The following is a 15,969-nucleotide window of genomic DNA, read 5'->3' on the forward strand; positions in this document are numbered from 1 at the left end:
ACTCACGGCAGCACTCGTGAAACACAAACCCAAATTCTGCTTTATCTGCCCCCCCCCGCCACCTGCACTCCGTGCTGCCGGCCCTGCGGCTTGCCCCGGGCGGCTCGGGGCGGACAGCGGGCGTCTGCTGCCACCTCGCGCTGGCAGCGGGCTCGGGCCTTGCAGGCCGCTCAGGGCCTGGGCGCCCGCCCTTGCGGGGGACGTGCGAGCCGGGCAGCACAGCCAGCTTTAGGAATTCAGCTTTATTAGCCTGGGCAGTTCCCCTGCTCTCCAAGCTGCTCTTGCAGCCCCCGCAGTGGGGCTCCGAGGCCGCTGGGGGACAGGGGGCTCCTGCCACGCTGGGTGCCCCGGGTGCCCGTCGGGGCTACGGACGGCGGCACGGTGTTTGCCCTGGCAACCTCCAGCAGAGAATCGTGAAATCACGGAGAAATAATCACGGCAAATACGCAGACTGGGCCTGGAAGGGACCTGCTCCTAATGAACTCGGCCCAGAACTAGAACCTCCAGCAGCGGAGATGCTTCGGGGGTGTATCTGCTAGCGCCAGCCTCCAGCAGCTGCCAGCCGCGCTCTGGAGAGCAGAGCCGTGGCAGCACCGCACCCTGGCTGCATTCGGGAGACCCCCCCAGGGGCTGTGCCCGGCCCTGCCAGCCGTGGGGTCCGGGCCGTGGGGGGGTCCTGGCGGGGGCAGCTGCCACGCACGACACCCAGGGGTGGCGTGGGGCAGGCAGGGATGCCGCAGAGCAAGCGGCTTGGAACTGGGGAGGAGAGAGGCAGCTTGCTCTGAGCCTGGGACCTGTGCGAGTGGGAAGGGGCTGCAGGGAGGGAGGGAGGGAGGGGATGTCAGTGATGGTCGCCGTTTGGCTCGAGTCCCGCAGCCTCCCGTGCCTGCCCTCGGCAGCGCCTCGGCAGCCGCCGGGGCGTCAGGCGCTTATCAGCCCGTCCCTGGTGGTGTCCCTGACGCTCTTCAGGAAGCTGAAGATGTGCGACCCCCCGGTCCCTTTGGCCTCCAGCGCAGCCGGGGGCCTCCCAGCCCAGCCGCCCACCTCCACCCGCCCCGCCTTGGCTTTGGCCACGGCGATGTACTTGGTGACGATGGTGATGTGGTAGGACCTGAAGTCCGCCAGCGCGGCGACGCAGCGGTTGAAAGCCGCACGCAGCCGCGTGTCTCCGGAGCAGAGCACGTGCTGCTTCAGGGAGGGCGCCCGGCAGATCTCCTCGATGAAGGCTCGGTGGGGAGGGGGCATGTAGTCCCTCATCCTGTGCAGGAACGCGGCTGCAAAACACCAGCAGAGAAGGAAAGAAGTTGAGGGGAAATGGGATGAAGCTCTCAGAGAGCGGCCGAGCTGCAGCCAGGACGCCGGTGCGGGCGGTGGGCACGAGTCTCATGCTGCAAAGCCTGGGTGTCCTTAACCCGGACTGTGCAGCTACGTAGGTGGCAGGAAACCTGCTCGAGATACTGCAGTGCGATTCTGTGTCTGAAATGCAAGCCATCAAATATTCCCATCTCTGATCCTGTCTCATATCTTGGTGATATATATCCCTGCTAAGATTGAGGCATGTGGGAAAACTATATAGATGCCAGGCATTCTTTTAGACTGAAATATTGGATTTTCCTCTTCTTGCTTACTCCATGAAGGCCTGTCTATGCACCTGGAAAAACTAATAAAGTTAATGTTAAACCAACAGAGGACCTTAGGAGCGGGTGTAATGTAAATCAAAGAGAAGAGGAGATGCAGATAGCTGGGTCCCTTCCGTAACGCAATGTAAATGCTCTCAAAACTCTCCTCAGCTGGCATTTGCTGGGACCACCCCTGCCCTTTCCTACCCGTGCTGATCCTCACCTGGATGCCCTTGGGAAGGCTGTGCAGGGGCAGCTGCATCCCAGCCAGGAACTAACCCAGGGCTTTTGCCTCCCAGATCCCTGGGCTGGAGCCCAGCACAGGAGCAAGCAGGGGGCCCAAGCCCCACTCAAGTGCTGCGTTGGGCCCCCGTCAGTGCCTGGGGAAGCCCTCTGCTTGCAGGTGCTGTGGCGTACTGCCTGCAAACACCAAGCACCAAAACCCCAAAACAAACCTCCTGCCAGCTGGTGCCCTCTGCCCAACCCCACCTCTGTCCCCAGCACTGAGTTATGCCATTTAGTGCCAGGTAAGATCCTCCTCGCAGTCTCCTGTCCTCTCGTCTGTCTTGGTGCATTAAATGAATTGAGAAAGAAAACCCATATTAGGTCAGTGCTTCATTAGAGTTGTTTTTAACCCTAAAAGGCAGGTTTTAGCCCTTGCTCTCAGCCTTTATTTATTGTTTGCTATTAGCGTGGTTTCACTAATTTCTGATAAATATATTCTGTTGTGGGCCAGACTATTGCAAAGCTATGTGAATGGATGAGCTCAGTTACTGGCAGGATGCTGGCATGCTCTGCTCCCTCATCTCTGTACCCATATATAACCTCAGTAAAAAGTTGACATGCAAAAAACAAAGTCTGTCCCTCTGGGAATTTATAGCAGCGTGGAGGTGCTTGCCAGAGCCTCATTTATGGACTTCCTCTGTAATGTACTGAGGAGAGCCTCTTCCCAGCCAGATGCTGTGACAGGGCTTTTGGGAGGGTGAGATGGACACACGGCCCTATCAGCTGGTAAATCTGCCGTAGGCAAAGCCATGGGAAATGCACTGGCTTGATTCTGTGCCCCCTCAAATTGTTAAAAAAAAAAAAAAAAAAGAGAGAAAAAAAAGGAAGAAGTGTTTGACTTACTGCTTTCCTGGCTGTGGTGAATCCCCAAGAACTCATCAAAAGCATGCAGGACGGTGCTCTGTGCCGCGCTCCCTCCCGAGTACGCCATGGGCTCCTCGGAGACCCCTTCGAACACCAGCCCGTCCGGCATTGCGGGGTTGTCCTTCCAGCTGAGCCAGGAGACAAGGTGCTCAGGAAGGGGGCGGCCACGCAGCGAAGCCCCCACGTTTTGTGAACAGGTCAGACTGCAGAAAAGTGACCCTGGGCTGACAAGATTGGGTAAAACCTTCCTGACCCCGTCCTTGAATCACCTCCCCCTCACTGAGCCTTGCCAGCTGTCCTCAAGCACAAGATAAATTCGGAAACTAAACACCACATCAAGGTGCACAGCAAGGTCGCAGCTGTAGGGAGAAATCCATCACTGTCTGTCTTCCCACAAGCGAGGGATCGCTGTTTGGGTCTCCAGGCTCTGGCATTCACCCCAGGGCACACTCCTGGGACCAGCCCCCGCCGTGGCTGCGTCCCCAGCCCCTGTGCCAGGTCCTGGGGCTTGGCACTGAGTGGGCAAGAGGGGAGCGGCTGCCCTGCTGCGCAGAATAAAACGGCAGCACCTAAGGCATTTGTTCCCTGAGTCCCCGTTAGGAGAAGCCCGGTTGCCCCTGCACCACTAAGAGCCACACAAGAGCACCTCTGAGCCCTTGAAGTTTTGACTTGGGATTTTTCTCTGTTCCCGCTGATGATGTCTTTAAAGACAGTGCAGGAGAGCCTGTCTGTTTCTTTCAGCAGAGCACAAGCCCGTAATGTGATTTCCTCCCTCTCATAAAAGATGCTCGCCCTCAGTAGGGCTGGGAACTGGGCAGCGCTGCTGCCTCCCCCCTCTCCGTACACCATTAACTCACAGCCCGTGTCATACTGGTTTATGCGCCTGTTGTGCAAAAATGGATAAATGCTCTCTTACAAATGGAAAGAGAAGTTATAATTTCAGAGAGATAATGTGCCTGGCACAAAAATATCTCTTGACCTTCCGAAGAATGCACCATTTCATGAAGCTTTCAGTACTGGCTGTTAGGGCTGTTTGCAGAAGCAGATTTTGCCCAAATTGCAGAGAAAATAGATTCATTATCAAATACCTTAATATTTTTAGCTCTCCCATGGATGTATTTATAGTAACCTCTACTAGTGGGAAGTTGTTATAAGCAGAAGGGAATTTAAAAGGCATGTTTTTCCAAGCTGATGACCATCAAGACAAGGTCAGTTGGGATAAAAAATGAAAGAAACATAATCAGGATGCATGGAGCCTTTTGACTTAGGAATGCTGAGATATGCCGAACAGAAATAAAAATAGAAACCCCCTGAGAAGCCCAAGAGTGGAGCAGTTTGGGATGCTTGCAGCCCAGCAGGGAAGATGAGGGATAACAAAACCACAGCGCTGGGCTCTTGTTGCCATATTGCTGCCTTGCCCAGCTAAGCAGCCCCAGCAGGGCTGCCCCCTTCCCAGCGGAGCCCCTGCTCCCCCTGCCCGTGGTGTCGTTGGAGGAATGGAAATGCTCCATACTCACCCGGAGAGGAAGATCCGGATCACGGCATAAAACACTGCTGGATCCACGTAATCTAGGAGGAAATCGGATCGGAGGTGTCACTGCGGGCAGTCGGCATCGGCGTTTCCCACGGGCAGGGCCTTTATGAGCTGCTCTCTGGGCCAGGCACGAGCGCATTCGCGCAGTGCACCCGGTGAGCAACCCCATGCACGGCACCCCGAGGGCGCGGGCTGCCCCGCAGGCTCCTGCAGGCTGCTGTTACCATGCATCCGCTGCAGAGCCTTGCCCATGGCTCCGATGGCCGTCGCCAGCCCCTGCAGGGCTTGGTGCAGGGTCTCCTCGTCAAGCTGCCGGACGGCACGAATGGCCTGAAGGATCGCCTGCGAGGAGAGAGGGAGAGCACGAAGCGATGGAGGGGCTGGGATGTGCTCTGGGTACTTGCTGGAAGCCCCAAGGGCTGGGATCTGGGGCCAGGCAGCTGCAGGGCGAGGGGCTTGCACCCTACCTTAATGCCAGGCACGGCCGCCTTCTCCACCAGGAACGTGACGAGGATGAACCCCCTCAGGCTCTCTCCCCCGGGCAGCGATATGATGGGGTCCAGGTTCCTGCAGGGGCGAGCGGGGCGGTCAGCAGCAGCTTTCCCCGTGCCCTCGCCTTCCCCCCAGCCCTGACGCTGCGTCCCAGCCACAGCGCTCTTGTGGGGCAGTGGCACAGGGCGGCAGGGAGCTGAGCTCTGCTGCTGCCTCCCAGGGATGGGTGAGATTTTTGGAGGAGCTGCTGCGTGCAGCCGCCTCCCCCAGCATCAGGACAGACCCCAGCTCCCCCACCCATGCAAAATCCTCCTCGTTGCAGAGCCTTCTGCACCCCGAGCAAAGGGAAGCTGGCACAGGGCAAAAGGGAACATCATGCTCTGCTCTGGCTCTGAGGGATCCTGAACCCTCCTTGTGCCCACGCTGGGCTACAAGTCTGGTCCCTGACAGGCAGGCTCTGCACGGGCTGGAACAGCCATGGTTCAGCCGCGATCATGGTGGCTTTGCCGTTGTTTCGGTGGTGTTTGTGTGCCAAAGACCGAGCTGTTTTTCTTCTGCTTGTGTATCGAGAGAGAGGTTTAACCTAAGCAGAGCCCTGCAGTGTAGGAGCACTAAGCCAATTCAAACAAAACTAATACTGTTAGAAAATAAATAAGCATCTTAAATACTTACTCAATTTCCAGAGGCCTGAAGGCATTTTGGGCATTGCCAGCAAATACACAGGGAAAGGGGAGAGGGAGAGAGAGAAGTGTTATAAATTGTTCTAGCGATGGACTGTGCTGCCTAACACAAACGAGTTTTCTCGCCAGAGGGCAGCGCCATCCCTCGGGCAGACATTCCCGCTTGCCCCACACATGTGCCCATGGGGCAAAACCCCTCCCCAGCCCTTAGCTGCGAGCTAGCCCCCCAGTTATGGTGGGTTTAAATGGTTTTGGCCAGGACTGGAGCTGCGTGGGCTTGAGCCGCTGACCCGGCTGCCGGAGCCACGTTGGCTGTTTACCCGCTGGGGTCCTTCCTCCTCCAGTTGGCCAAGACAAAGTCTGCGTGGCTGAGGATGGGGGGGAGCCCGAGGGCCTGCGAGACCTCCCAGAAGGGGACGGCGAGGTGGCGGGGCAGGACCTGGGGGGCACAAAGCACAGGAGAGGTTGTGCCCCAGCTCTGCCCTTGGGAAGGAGGCTTGGCCCCAGCGGGACGGCTCTTGCCGCAGTCCCAGGGGAGCAGCATGCGCGTCAGCTCCCCAGGAGCAGGGGAACCTGCTGTTACCTTCACGGTGCCCTCCTCGCCCTCCTGCCACAGGTAGCCCATGGTGATGAAGCTGAGCACCAGATGGGCCAAGTACAGCTCCTCGCGCCCTCGGAGGTGCCGCGTGCTCAGCTGAGGCATCTGCCAAAGAGACCCTGGTGGGCAAGGAGCATCGCAGCCATGCAAAGGGCCCCGTCCAGGGGGGACCTGTGTGCCCCCCCAGCCAGGAGTGCCCCTCCTGTCACCTCTCCCTGCCCTTTTCCTTTCCCCCCCGCCCCTGCAGCGCTCGCTATGGACGGACTGGTTTGCTGCGTGCGGTGGTTTGCTGCGTGCGATGGTTTGCAGTAACCCAGGGGATGTCACTGCCCCGCGCCGGGAGGAACGCGGGAGCTGCAGCTCTCGTGACATCTAGAGGGTTTCCCCTGCCACCGCACTCCGCGCCTGCCTTGGCCCAGCAGCTGTGTAAGGAGTTATGGCTGTGCCGAAGGCTTTGCCTCTGCGTCGCGTTCGTTATAACTAACGGTCCCTCCATGCGCTTTCCGTACACACTGTCCCTCCGTACGGCAGCACCAGCTAAGGCAGGAGCAGCACACACTGAGACACGCAGAGCTGCCCGTGCACAGGGATCCTGCCAGACACAGCTATGCCAGACCAAGGCTGGGGGCGCGCCGACGCCAGCAGCGGTCGCGCATTTACCTGGTGAACACGCGAGCGGAGCCGATGGCTCGCAATCAGCTGGGGCAGCTCACGGGCGATCTCCATCCACGGGCCGTAGGGAGCCGGCAGCTCTGTCTTGGTAGGTGTCGAGAAGCAAGGGGGGGGGGGCTGTCAGCACACAGCCCCGCGCACAGCACCTGCAGCGCTCCTCTCCCTGCGCTCCGGCAGAGCAGCCCGGTGCCGAGAGCTGCTGCTGGTGCTGCTGGGGAGCCTGCCCGCCCCAGGCCCGGAGCTGCGGCAGGAGCCGACCCCGTGCCCCCCACCCTGGGCAGAGGTTTCTGCGGGGAGGGACAGGAGCGGCTGTCAGCCAGCCCGGGCTCCAGCATCCATCCAGCCCTGCGAGTCGCAGCTAATGGTTTATGTCTGGTTCCCCCACTTGTAATATCAGCCTGCATGATGGTGAATTAATGGGTGATAAACAAGTATCTGCCTGTCCCTGAGAGCTCCCTCTGTAAATTGCGCCCCAGTGACAAATGGCTCTGCTTTCAGCACGGGAGATTTGCCTTCTAAATTCTCTCCTCGTACTCCTGTGAAATCCTGTAAATCCAAGGCCAATATCTGAATTGCAAAGCTCCTTCCCCCCCCCCCCCCCTCCGGGCCACGTGCTGCAGCCAGTGTAATTTTTAAAGTGAGGAATTTGTCCTATGAAACTGCCTGAGACAAAGTATCACAGGCATTCCTCATCGATTTTCTAAACCCTTGTAAAATAGTATTAAATGGACACCCAACCAGCGCACCGCTCACCAACCCCCCTATTTCCCTGCTGTTTCTTGCAGCCCACGGGCACGGTGGCACGGCCACCTCCTACCAGAGGGCTGGGAAGCAGGAAGCCGTAATCCTCCGAGAGCTGAAACCGGCTCAGCGCCGAGGGCAGCGGGGTCTCCTCCTTGCCATCGCCGGCCTCCATCACCGGTGCTGGCCGCGGGGCTGGGACGCGCTGTGGCTCCGTGGAGGCACCGACTGCCCCGTGCCTGGTATGTGCTGAGCCAGCGCAGCGCGCCCCGGCCACGAACCTTGTCCTGGGGGGGCAGGTGAGGCCCCGGCCGCCCGCGGCCAGAGGGGTCGAGCAAACACGATTAAAGGTTGCTGATAAGCCGGTGTCGTGGAGCAAGCGCCGAGCCCCGTCCTCGTCAGCATCCACCTCTGGAGCAGGCTCGGGGAAGGCTCCTTGCTGCAGGCGGGGGCTGCGAGCTGTCCCCCCCAGCCTGGGATCTCCTCAGCAGCGCTGGTGGCTGACGCTCAGGGGAAAGCCCACGGCTCCCAGCAGGGCCCGCACCCGGCTGGTGACCCCCCAGCGCAGGGGCTCCGGGCGCCTTGTCCCCGCAGGAGCAATGTATGCTCCATCAGGCATCAACTGCATCCTGAGCCCCGTGCTTGCACAAGGTGCTGCTGATTTACGCGCTAATAATATGCCCAGCGCAGACAAGATAAATTAATGGGAGCCACAACTGAAGCTGCTGCCACAAAGTAAGTGCAGCGTGGCAGGGAGTAAAACTCCCTACTCCACATTTCATGTCAGTTAAGGATTTATCTGCATTTCCGGCTAACTCCCTAATGACTGAACGTGAGCTGAGGTTGTCATTAAATTCCCACTGCCAAACAAAGCACAAGATTCTAATGATGGTTTTAATTGTGCCTGCACCGTAGGCTGCCCATGCTCTCCCCAGGGCTGCACACACCCAGCCCCAGGGGAGTCAGAGCTGACACGGAGGGTGATCAGACGCCCTTGCGATGAGGGTCTGGGGGTTTCTGACCCAATGTCATGCACAGCACCAAAACTCCCTGCCCATTAGGTGGCTCATGCCACTGTCTGGCCAGAGATGAACGAAAGTAGGCCAAACGAGACCCTGCAGAGGAGGCTGCTGAAAATCGCGTTTCAGGGTGGCGCTGCCTTCGTCCCCCCGCAGATCAGTCCCCTCCCGCCCTCCCGCAGGTGCCGGTGCCATTGCAGCACGGCACAGTGCACGGCTGCAGCAATAGCACCGTCTGCTCTCCACGCCTGCTCCCCGTTGTTCCTCCCCGGGCAAAGCACAGCTGCACACGCGCAGCGCTCAGAGCCCCCCTCCTCTGGCCAGCCTCCGGAAGCTGCGTGGGGCTGCGCAGTCCCCTCGCCCTCCCTGGCTCTCCTGGCACTGCGTTGCTCCACAAGCATCACGGGACTCAGGCATCAGAAACACCTTTTATTGAACAACACACACAAAAACACAAACTACAGACTTAGCATCCCTCAGACAGGCTTCAACGCCCCCAGTGCACAGCCCCAAGGGGGCCACGTGGCTGTTGTGGGTTAAATCCCAAGCCTGGGACCACAAACATCTCTGTCTGTGCGCTGTGCTGCTGCGTCTTCCTTCCAGTGCTCCCCAAAGTCCAGAGACCCGCAGGCAGCTGCCAAGCACACACAGCAGGGATGCCCGTTAGTCTCTGCCAGCCCCTCACGCAGCGACCTCGGCACCCCCAGACCCTGCCTGCCCCCCGTGTGTGGCACGGCACCACCCTGAGACCTGCCCCATGAGCTGCAGCAGCCGCCCCACCGTGCACCCGCTCCTCCCATCCCAGGGAGCGCCTCGCAAGCTTCTCCGCTCCGTCACACGGGAGTTCGTCACCTCCTGGCTGTCATCCGCAGCCACGTCCCAAGGACATTTGACTGGCTGCCACCTCGTGACTGCCCTCTCCAGCTCCCGCGACCTCCCTGGCCACGTCTGTTGGTGCCTGGGAGCCGATGCGCTGCGGAACCTGCCAGCAGCCAGGAACTGCCGCCTGCCCTCCGCTGCGATGCCCAGGCCACCTGCAGTGCCCTCACCCTGACGCTCCCCCTGGCACCCCCGACGTGCTGGTGCAGAGGCACAAACTGCTCCCTTTCCCCGGTTTCCACTGCCAGCTGTGCCACCACATGCAGAGTCTGTTTACAACCTCAGCACAAGACTTGGGTGACTCTGGCAACGACTTACATTTAAAGTCCTCTCCAGCTATGCTGCTGTGCATCCAACACGCTCCCTTCCTCCTCAGTGCTTTCTTTATCTTCAAACCTAGGGTGGGAGCAGGAAGGGAGTTGCCCTAAGTCACCAAGCCCAACAGCGCTGCCTTCCCTCTCCTCTCCCCTCCTCACGCACACCGCATGGCAAGGGTCCAGGTCCAGGCTCTGGCTTTACTGTCACCTATGACTGCGTCTGAGCCCGAGGCGAGGGGAGCAGACTTACTCGTCTATTTCCAGCTGCTCCGTGGAGAGACACTGCCTCAGCTCCTTTCTCTTCACCACCATGAGGATGAGCCCCATGAGGACGGGCACAAAGAGGCAGAAGGTGAGAAGCAGCCACATCTTCAGCGGGTCCTTGTTCTGCAGGCCTGCTTCATCTAGGCACAGGAAACAACCTCCTTCAGCCCACAGCAGCGCACTTCTCAGGACAACAGTGCTCCCCCCTTTGTGAGCCACAGCCAGACAGGGAACGGCAGCAACTTGGGCCTGGGGGGGTGGGCGCAGGTGGCCCTGCTTGAGCAAGGATGCTGGAGAAGACCTGCAGAGGTCCCTTCCCACCTCAAGGGCCTGCGATTCTGTTATTCTGCTCCAACACCTGCCCTATTTCTTTTCTCCTTCTCCACAACCCAGCAGGCTCGCTGCCCTCGCTGCTCACCAGCACTGAACGGGCTGTCTTTGCTCCCTCCCTGCCTCCCCACTTTCTCCCGGCAATTCGGTGGCTTCCAGCCAGGATGGCAATGGCAAGTCCCTTTGTTATTGCACACCTGCGCGACAGAGAGGGAGAGAAATGATTTATATCAGCTACAAAAGATCAGGAACACATTTCCTCGCTTTTGCAAGCTGCATCTTGGGAGAGTGGAATGGTCCAAAAAAACCAAGGACACGTGGCACGGTCACTTACGCCATGATTGTTGCATTTTGTCTTTATGTCACAATTATAGTTCAAGACAGCAGCAGACACACACTTCTGTTTCATGCAGATCTAAAACACAAATGTAGGGGTCAGCAGACAGCACGCAATGGGCAGTAACACCCATCTCCTACTTGTGAGAGACACGGGTTTCAAGCCTGACCCCATCCGATGGGGTTCGCACAATCCACACACCAATCCCAACCCATTCAGGATGCAACCCACGGAAAAGCCACCGACTGCCCGTGGGTCTCCGACGCCACTGCCGCAGAAACACTTTCTGCAAGTCCTCCTCTTCACAAGAGAGCCACAGCACGTCTAAGGACCGCTTACCTTGTGGTCGCCGCAGACAGTGCCATCCTTCACCAGCATTGGGTCCCTCTCCGTGGGAGGCTTCATGTAGTCCAGCGTGACACACAGCGTGTTCTGCACCCGAGCATAAATCACCGCAGCCTTCTCCTTGGTGAAAGGCACATTACCTGGATATTCGCAGATGAGCTTCCCACATTGGAGATTCCTGCAAAGGCACGGAGAGCAGAGGACTTCACACAAGCCACCTTCATCCTTCTGTTCCCCTCCGTCGGTCGCACTGAGGGCTTGGAGAACAGATCCCAAGCAGCCGATTTGCAGCACACGGACACGGCATGCTTACGTCTGCCACGGGCCTTTCTCTCATCTGCCTCGCAGCCCACGCACCCTGGGACAGCGCGCTCCTCCCCAGTGGCGAGGGCAACACGTCCGTGCTCCCGTCCTGCCCTGCAGTGCAGCCGGGCTCCCTGCTGTCACGGACCTAGCCAGAGGCCCCTGCCGTTCCCACAGCACTTACTTCCATGCACAGCTGTGGTACCCGCTGTGGTTGGAGCCGCAGTGTCCCATTCTGTCCCTTTGGCCATTAATTTCCTCGTAGCAGGCCAAGGGTCCGTTTTTGGCCCCTGCAAACACGTACCATCACTCACAGACTGGCAAAAGGCCTCTCTCTCCACCTCAGGGCTGGACATCACTGCTGGGGCCACGCGGTGATGCTGAGGGCTGCCTGCTCTCACAGGCACGGGGCGCCGTGGCCGTGCAGGAGCCTGGACACAGCGCTCTCCCCGCCGTGCTCCCAGCGGCCTGCTGCTGCTGTATGGTGCTGCAGCTGCCGCCCAGCCTCACCACAGCCTGCCTGTCAGCTCTGTGCTACAAGACTGAAGTCAAGAGACTTCCCAACACACGTTTTCCTCCACGTTTGCTGCCTGTTTTTGCCTGCACACAGGCTGGGCTGCCAGGGTCTCCTGTTTCGATGATTCTTGTCCACAGCCTTAACATTTCATGCACAACAAACGGCCCCCCTGCAGCAACCTGTTGCCCTTACCTTTGCCGAAGATCTCCTGACACTGCTTGTCAGCTGTCTGGCAAGCTCCTCTGTAGCAAAAGGCGGTGTTCCTGCTGCAGGGATGCCCGTCCATCACCCACTGGTTGGGCGTGCACTCCCCAGAGGTGCCGTTGCAATATTCCTTCAGCTCACACTCGTCCTCGGGGCTGGTTCTACACAACGTGCCGCTTTTCACAAACTAGTGGAAAGAGGCAGAACAAGAGGAGCTTTGCATAGCGCATGCACTCACAAACAACAGAACAGACCTAGGGCAAAGCAAATACTGGCTTGACAGTTTAGATCAGGATTGGGAAAAATCTACCCACACAATTTCAAAGCTCTCCACAAAACAGGTTTACCCCCGCAACGTTAACACGTGTCTGTACAGTTGACATATCCTTCATCTTAGTACTTAAGGAGAAGGCATGGTACCTGCTCCTTAAAAAACACCTTCTTGACACAAAGGCCCTTCACTGGCAACACTACATCACACAGCTCACTTCACTCATCTGTGCTCTCTCCAACCCCTCACATCAGCAGAACAGCCAGTACTTGCAGCTGGAAACGCAGCCACTTTTCCCCACCGAGTCCCATTACGCATGCTCTGCACATGTGGAGGCTGTTCCTGAGCGTGCCCACTGCTGCTGCACAGCTTACCTTGCACTTCCAGCAGCACGGTCCCGACAGGCACTGCACCCCTTTCCTCCTTTTGCACCCCACAGTGCAACACAGGTCGCGCCGGCACTCCTGGAGGTACCAGCGCAGGCAGTCAGGAGAGCTCACACTTCTCCTGCGGGTACAGGAGCTCAGCAGAGCTCGGGCTTCCCCTCAGCAGCGGCCGTCTGCAGCCTCCTGATGAGGCATGAGATTCACACCCCTCTTTGGAGAGCTCTTCCCTGTACCGAGGCTCACAACTAACCTCTGCTGACCCGCAGTCACAGGCCTCTCCTGGCTCCACCACTTTATTGCCGCACACAGGAGCTTTATACGACACGTCCATCGTTGGCCTGTTCAACAGACACTGCCCTTCTCCAGTGGCAAGAAAACGCTGAAAGTCTCTTATGCTGCAGCTGCTGAAGGCTTTGGTGCCAGCCGCGTGCCTGTAAGCCAGAGGACGAGGCTGGTGCCCACATGAGCGGCACGGACAGAGCACTCGGGGCTTCACCCTGCAAACCCCGGGCACGCTGCGAGGACGGGGAGCCTTACACCGCACTGGGCTGCATTATGCAGGCGGCTCCCGCGCAGCGACAGCTCCCGGGGTCGTCATACACCATCCCCAGGCTGAGCCCCAGCAGCTGGGCCACGACGACCGCGAACGCCTCCAGTGTCATAGCGCTTCGGTACTGCGAGGGCAACAAGGGCAGACCTCAGAGCGCTGTCCTTGCAGCAGGCTCACGCTCTGCCTCGGGGCTCCAGTGGGCTGCGAGGCACTGACAGCCCTGCGGTCCCTGCTCCATCGCCCCAGGGGCTCCGTGCCCACCGGAGCAGCACCTGCTGCCGGCGTTCCTCGCCCTTTGGGTAGGCGTGGGCTCGCCTGGAGGCACAGCTCAGCACCGTGCCAGCACACGGGAGGCTAGGGGTACAAACAGACAGGCTGCGTACCAAGGCAACCCCTCCAGCGTGGTTCTTGAGACACAGCTTCTTCGCAGAAGATGCCCCCACGGAAGGGGACTGCTCCCTGTAACTGAGGAACGGGGCAGACTGAGCCTTACACATGCTGCTCATGTGTATGCTCATGCTGCTGTATCGATACCGTCCTACTCCTCATCCCCATGCCAGCTAACACAGCCATCCCCTTCTTACACGAATAAGAATGTGATGTCCTGTAGCCGCAAAACACGATGTATGTTTTTCCACTGCAAAAATCTCTGCAGCAACTCCTCAGCATCTCCCGTGGTAGGAATTTTGTTCTTTTCTGTCCAAAACTCCAGTGAAGAGAGTACTATCGTCAGATTGAGGCGTGTAAACATCTGGAAGCAGACAGACACCACGGCTGGTCCAGAGCCCAGCTGCTCAACAGTTTCCCACGTGCTTTTCCATACCACTGCAACACATTTGCCACGCACAAGCAAAAGCAACTCACGCTGTTCACGTAGCTGAAAAGCTGGACTATCTTGGCTGTCACGGCACCCTTGTCTGCTCCCATGTAGTCATACTGAAAGACAACAGACACAAGAGCATCTGAGTGCACTGTGCGAGGCAGCAGGACCAGCTCTCCAGGGCTCACTGCAGCTCCTGTCATAACATATTATTATCCATGCCCAAGGGAGTTAGTTTCCATTTCGTGGAGACTGTCAAGCCCCATGCACACTTCCCTTGATGTTCTGTGAAGCTCTGAAATTGTTGCAGTTTTTTCCTAGGGAAAACAATTTATGATAGAGAGGATGCAAAGACTCACCAGAGCTTTGTCCAAAACTGCATGCATTTCCAGATATCGTGGGGATCTGTGGACAGCTTCCTTGCCCTTAAGGAAATACAAACCCAAAACAAACCACAGCAAACTAAACAGCAACAAAAATACCCCCATAGAGTACCCAGAGCGATTACCCTCTGCAATTTGTATCAACTTGCAGAGGAGACATTTAGTTCCACACTCAATTAATGGGCGATTTGGAGCTGTAGCACAAACAGTACCAAACTTCTAGGAAACATTCCTTCCATAATCCACAACACAATAACATCAGCCACAGATTCAGGCTGTATTCACAGCAACAGAAGTTTGCAGAACGCCTTGCGGCTGCAAGGAAGCCCCATCCCACTCACCCGGGCTGAGCCTGCGCTGCCATCAGAACCCAGTCCTGACCTGGTCCTTAGCACCGGTGAGTCACGAAGCCCTTCAGCATTGGATGTACCAAGTACACACAGGAACAAACACTACTGCACAAACTGAGGCACCCTTCAGCTAAAGATTTCACAGGCCTACTGCTACGACTGCACCAAAACCCCACGGCCTCGAGGCGTACTCACTGCTGCTCCTTCCCACGGCTCCGGTGACACCTCTGCAGCCCAGGCAAGGGAGCTGTTTTCTGCAAGCAGCTGCGTCTCTACATTTTCGTTCTGCATTTGATAAATGAGGTGCTGATACCCAGCTGCAGCCTCCAAAGGCCTGATCCCATAGCTGGTATTTGCGAGCTGCAGGACCCCGCTGCAAAGAAAAGGCGTGAGTGGCAGGTATGGCTCCTCCGCCAGCCCAGCACCACTGATACCAACAGAGCCTGGCGCTCTTGCTAGTGCCTGTGCTGCAGGGCAAAGGCAGCCCGAGGCCTACCTCAGTCCAGAGCAGGTGCTAAGTGCCACGAGCGACACTGGGAAACCCTCCACGTAGCCTTCGTAGAAGCAGTCGCGCTGGAAGGAGTAAAGCCGTGTCTGCGGCGTGGTGCCTCCTCCCTCGAGACCTGGAGCGTGTGGCAGCGTGCAAGGCGCCAGACCTTGCTGCCACCTGTGCCATGGTCCCCGTCCCTGCAGAGGACGGGCTCCCGGTGGGAGCACGCAGCGCACATGGGAGAAGCACGGCACTGCGGGCTCCCCTGGGAGCAGACACCTGCACTGGCCACTGCTTGGTCTTCGTCCCTTCATCAGCTCCTCGCTGTCCCTGGGAACTCGTGATGGCTGCAGCGGGGTGTGAGCTGATGCACCCCCTCACCAGGGCTGCCCGGAGTGGATCAGTGCCCGAGGTGAGCAAGAGGTCTACAGAGCATCCCTGCAGAAGGAAACCTCGCCGCACGCTTCTTCCCAAAATCGCGCGGCACGCGGGGCATACCGTACCTCGACACGCGCGAGCTCGGATTTCGCCAGCCCCCCTCGGCCGTCCGTATAAATCCGGAGATCCTCTGGCAAGAACACTCTGCGCACAGAGCACAGACGGAGCCCTGGGGTCCCCGCTCGGCGCCCCGCGGCGCCCCGCGGCCGTGCCCCCACTCACTGCTGCCGCAGGCGCACGGTGCGGGGGGTGCCCGCGATGGGGACGCTGTAGGCGCGGGC

At 58.5% G+C, this 15,969-nt stretch overlaps 2 protein-coding genes across 2 annotated transcripts; both read right to left on the minus strand.

Moving 5' to 3' along the window:
• Positions 1-224: 224 nt before the first annotated feature.
• Positions 225-8,657, minus strand: IDO2 (indoleamine 2,3-dioxygenase 2). The gene is made up of 10 exons (XM_048047312.2): positions 7,562-8,657; positions 6,733-6,828; positions 6,058-6,177; positions 5,795-5,913; positions 5,467-5,481; positions 4,770-4,869; positions 4,527-4,644; positions 4,286-4,337; positions 2,748-2,896; positions 225-1,274 (listed from the first exon to the last, which is right to left on the minus strand). The coding sequence occupies exons 1-10, from the start codon at positions 7,658-7,660 to the stop codon at positions 922-924; spliced, it is 1,221 nt and encodes a 406-aa protein (XP_047903269.2). The 5' UTR covers positions 7,661-8,657; the 3' UTR covers positions 225-921.
• Positions 8,658-8,920: 263 nt separating this feature from the next.
• LOC106044436 (disintegrin and metalloproteinase domain-containing protein 2-like) lies at positions 8,921-15,564 on the minus strand. Its single transcript, XM_066983613.1, has 17 exons — positions 15,257-15,564; positions 14,956-15,133; positions 14,387-14,452; positions 14,072-14,143; positions 13,792-13,958; positions 13,591-13,672; positions 13,195-13,331; positions 12,908-13,088; positions 12,646-12,735; positions 11,989-12,187; positions 11,464-11,569; positions 10,971-11,154; positions 10,629-10,709; positions 10,383-10,491; positions 9,951-10,104; positions 9,702-9,779; positions 8,921-9,138 (listed from the first exon to the last, which is right to left on the minus strand). The coding sequence occupies exons 1-16, from the start codon at positions 15,562-15,564 to the stop codon at positions 9,704-9,706; spliced, it is 2,190 nt and encodes a 729-aa protein (XP_066839714.1). The 3' UTR covers positions 8,921-9,138; positions 9,702-9,703.
• Positions 15,565-15,969: the final 405 nt, after the last annotated feature.

Source organism: Anser cygnoides, chromosome 26 (genome assembly GCF_040182565.1).
Source record: "Anser cygnoides isolate HZ-2024a breed goose chromosome 26, Taihu_goose_T2T_genome, whole genome shotgun sequence".
Lineage (NCBI taxonomy): Eukaryota > Metazoa > Chordata > Aves > Anseriformes > Anatidae > Anser > Anser cygnoides.

Excerpts from the sequence above, each read along its gene's own strand:
- IDO2 (XM_048047312.2), bottom strand. The coding sequence starts at position 7,660 with ATGGAGGCCGGCGATGGCAAGGAGGAGACCCCGCTGCCCTCGGCGCTG. Across the intron at positions 5,914-6,057 it reads GCGAGGAGGGCACCGTGAAG|GTCCTGCCCCGCCACCTCGC; the intron begins GTAACAGCAGGT and ends TGTGCCCCCCAG. Across the intron at positions 2,897-4,285 it reads ATCCGGATCTTCCTCTCCGG|CTGGAAGGACAACCCCGCAA; the intron begins GTGAGTATGGAG and ends CTCCTGGCTCAG.
- LOC106044436 (XM_066983613.1), bottom strand. The coding sequence starts at position 15,564 with ATGAAGGGACGAAGACCAAGCAGTGGCCAGTGCAGGTGTCTGCTCCCA. Across the intron at positions 15,134-15,256 it reads AGCACCTGCTCTGGACTGAG|CGGGGTCCTGCAGCTCGCAA; the intron begins GTAGGCCTCGGG and ends TTTTCTTTGCAG. Across the intron at positions 10,105-10,382 it reads AGACAGCCCGTTCAGTGCTG|ATGAAGCAGGCCTGCAGAAC; the intron begins GTGAGCAGCGAG and ends TCCTGTGCCTAG.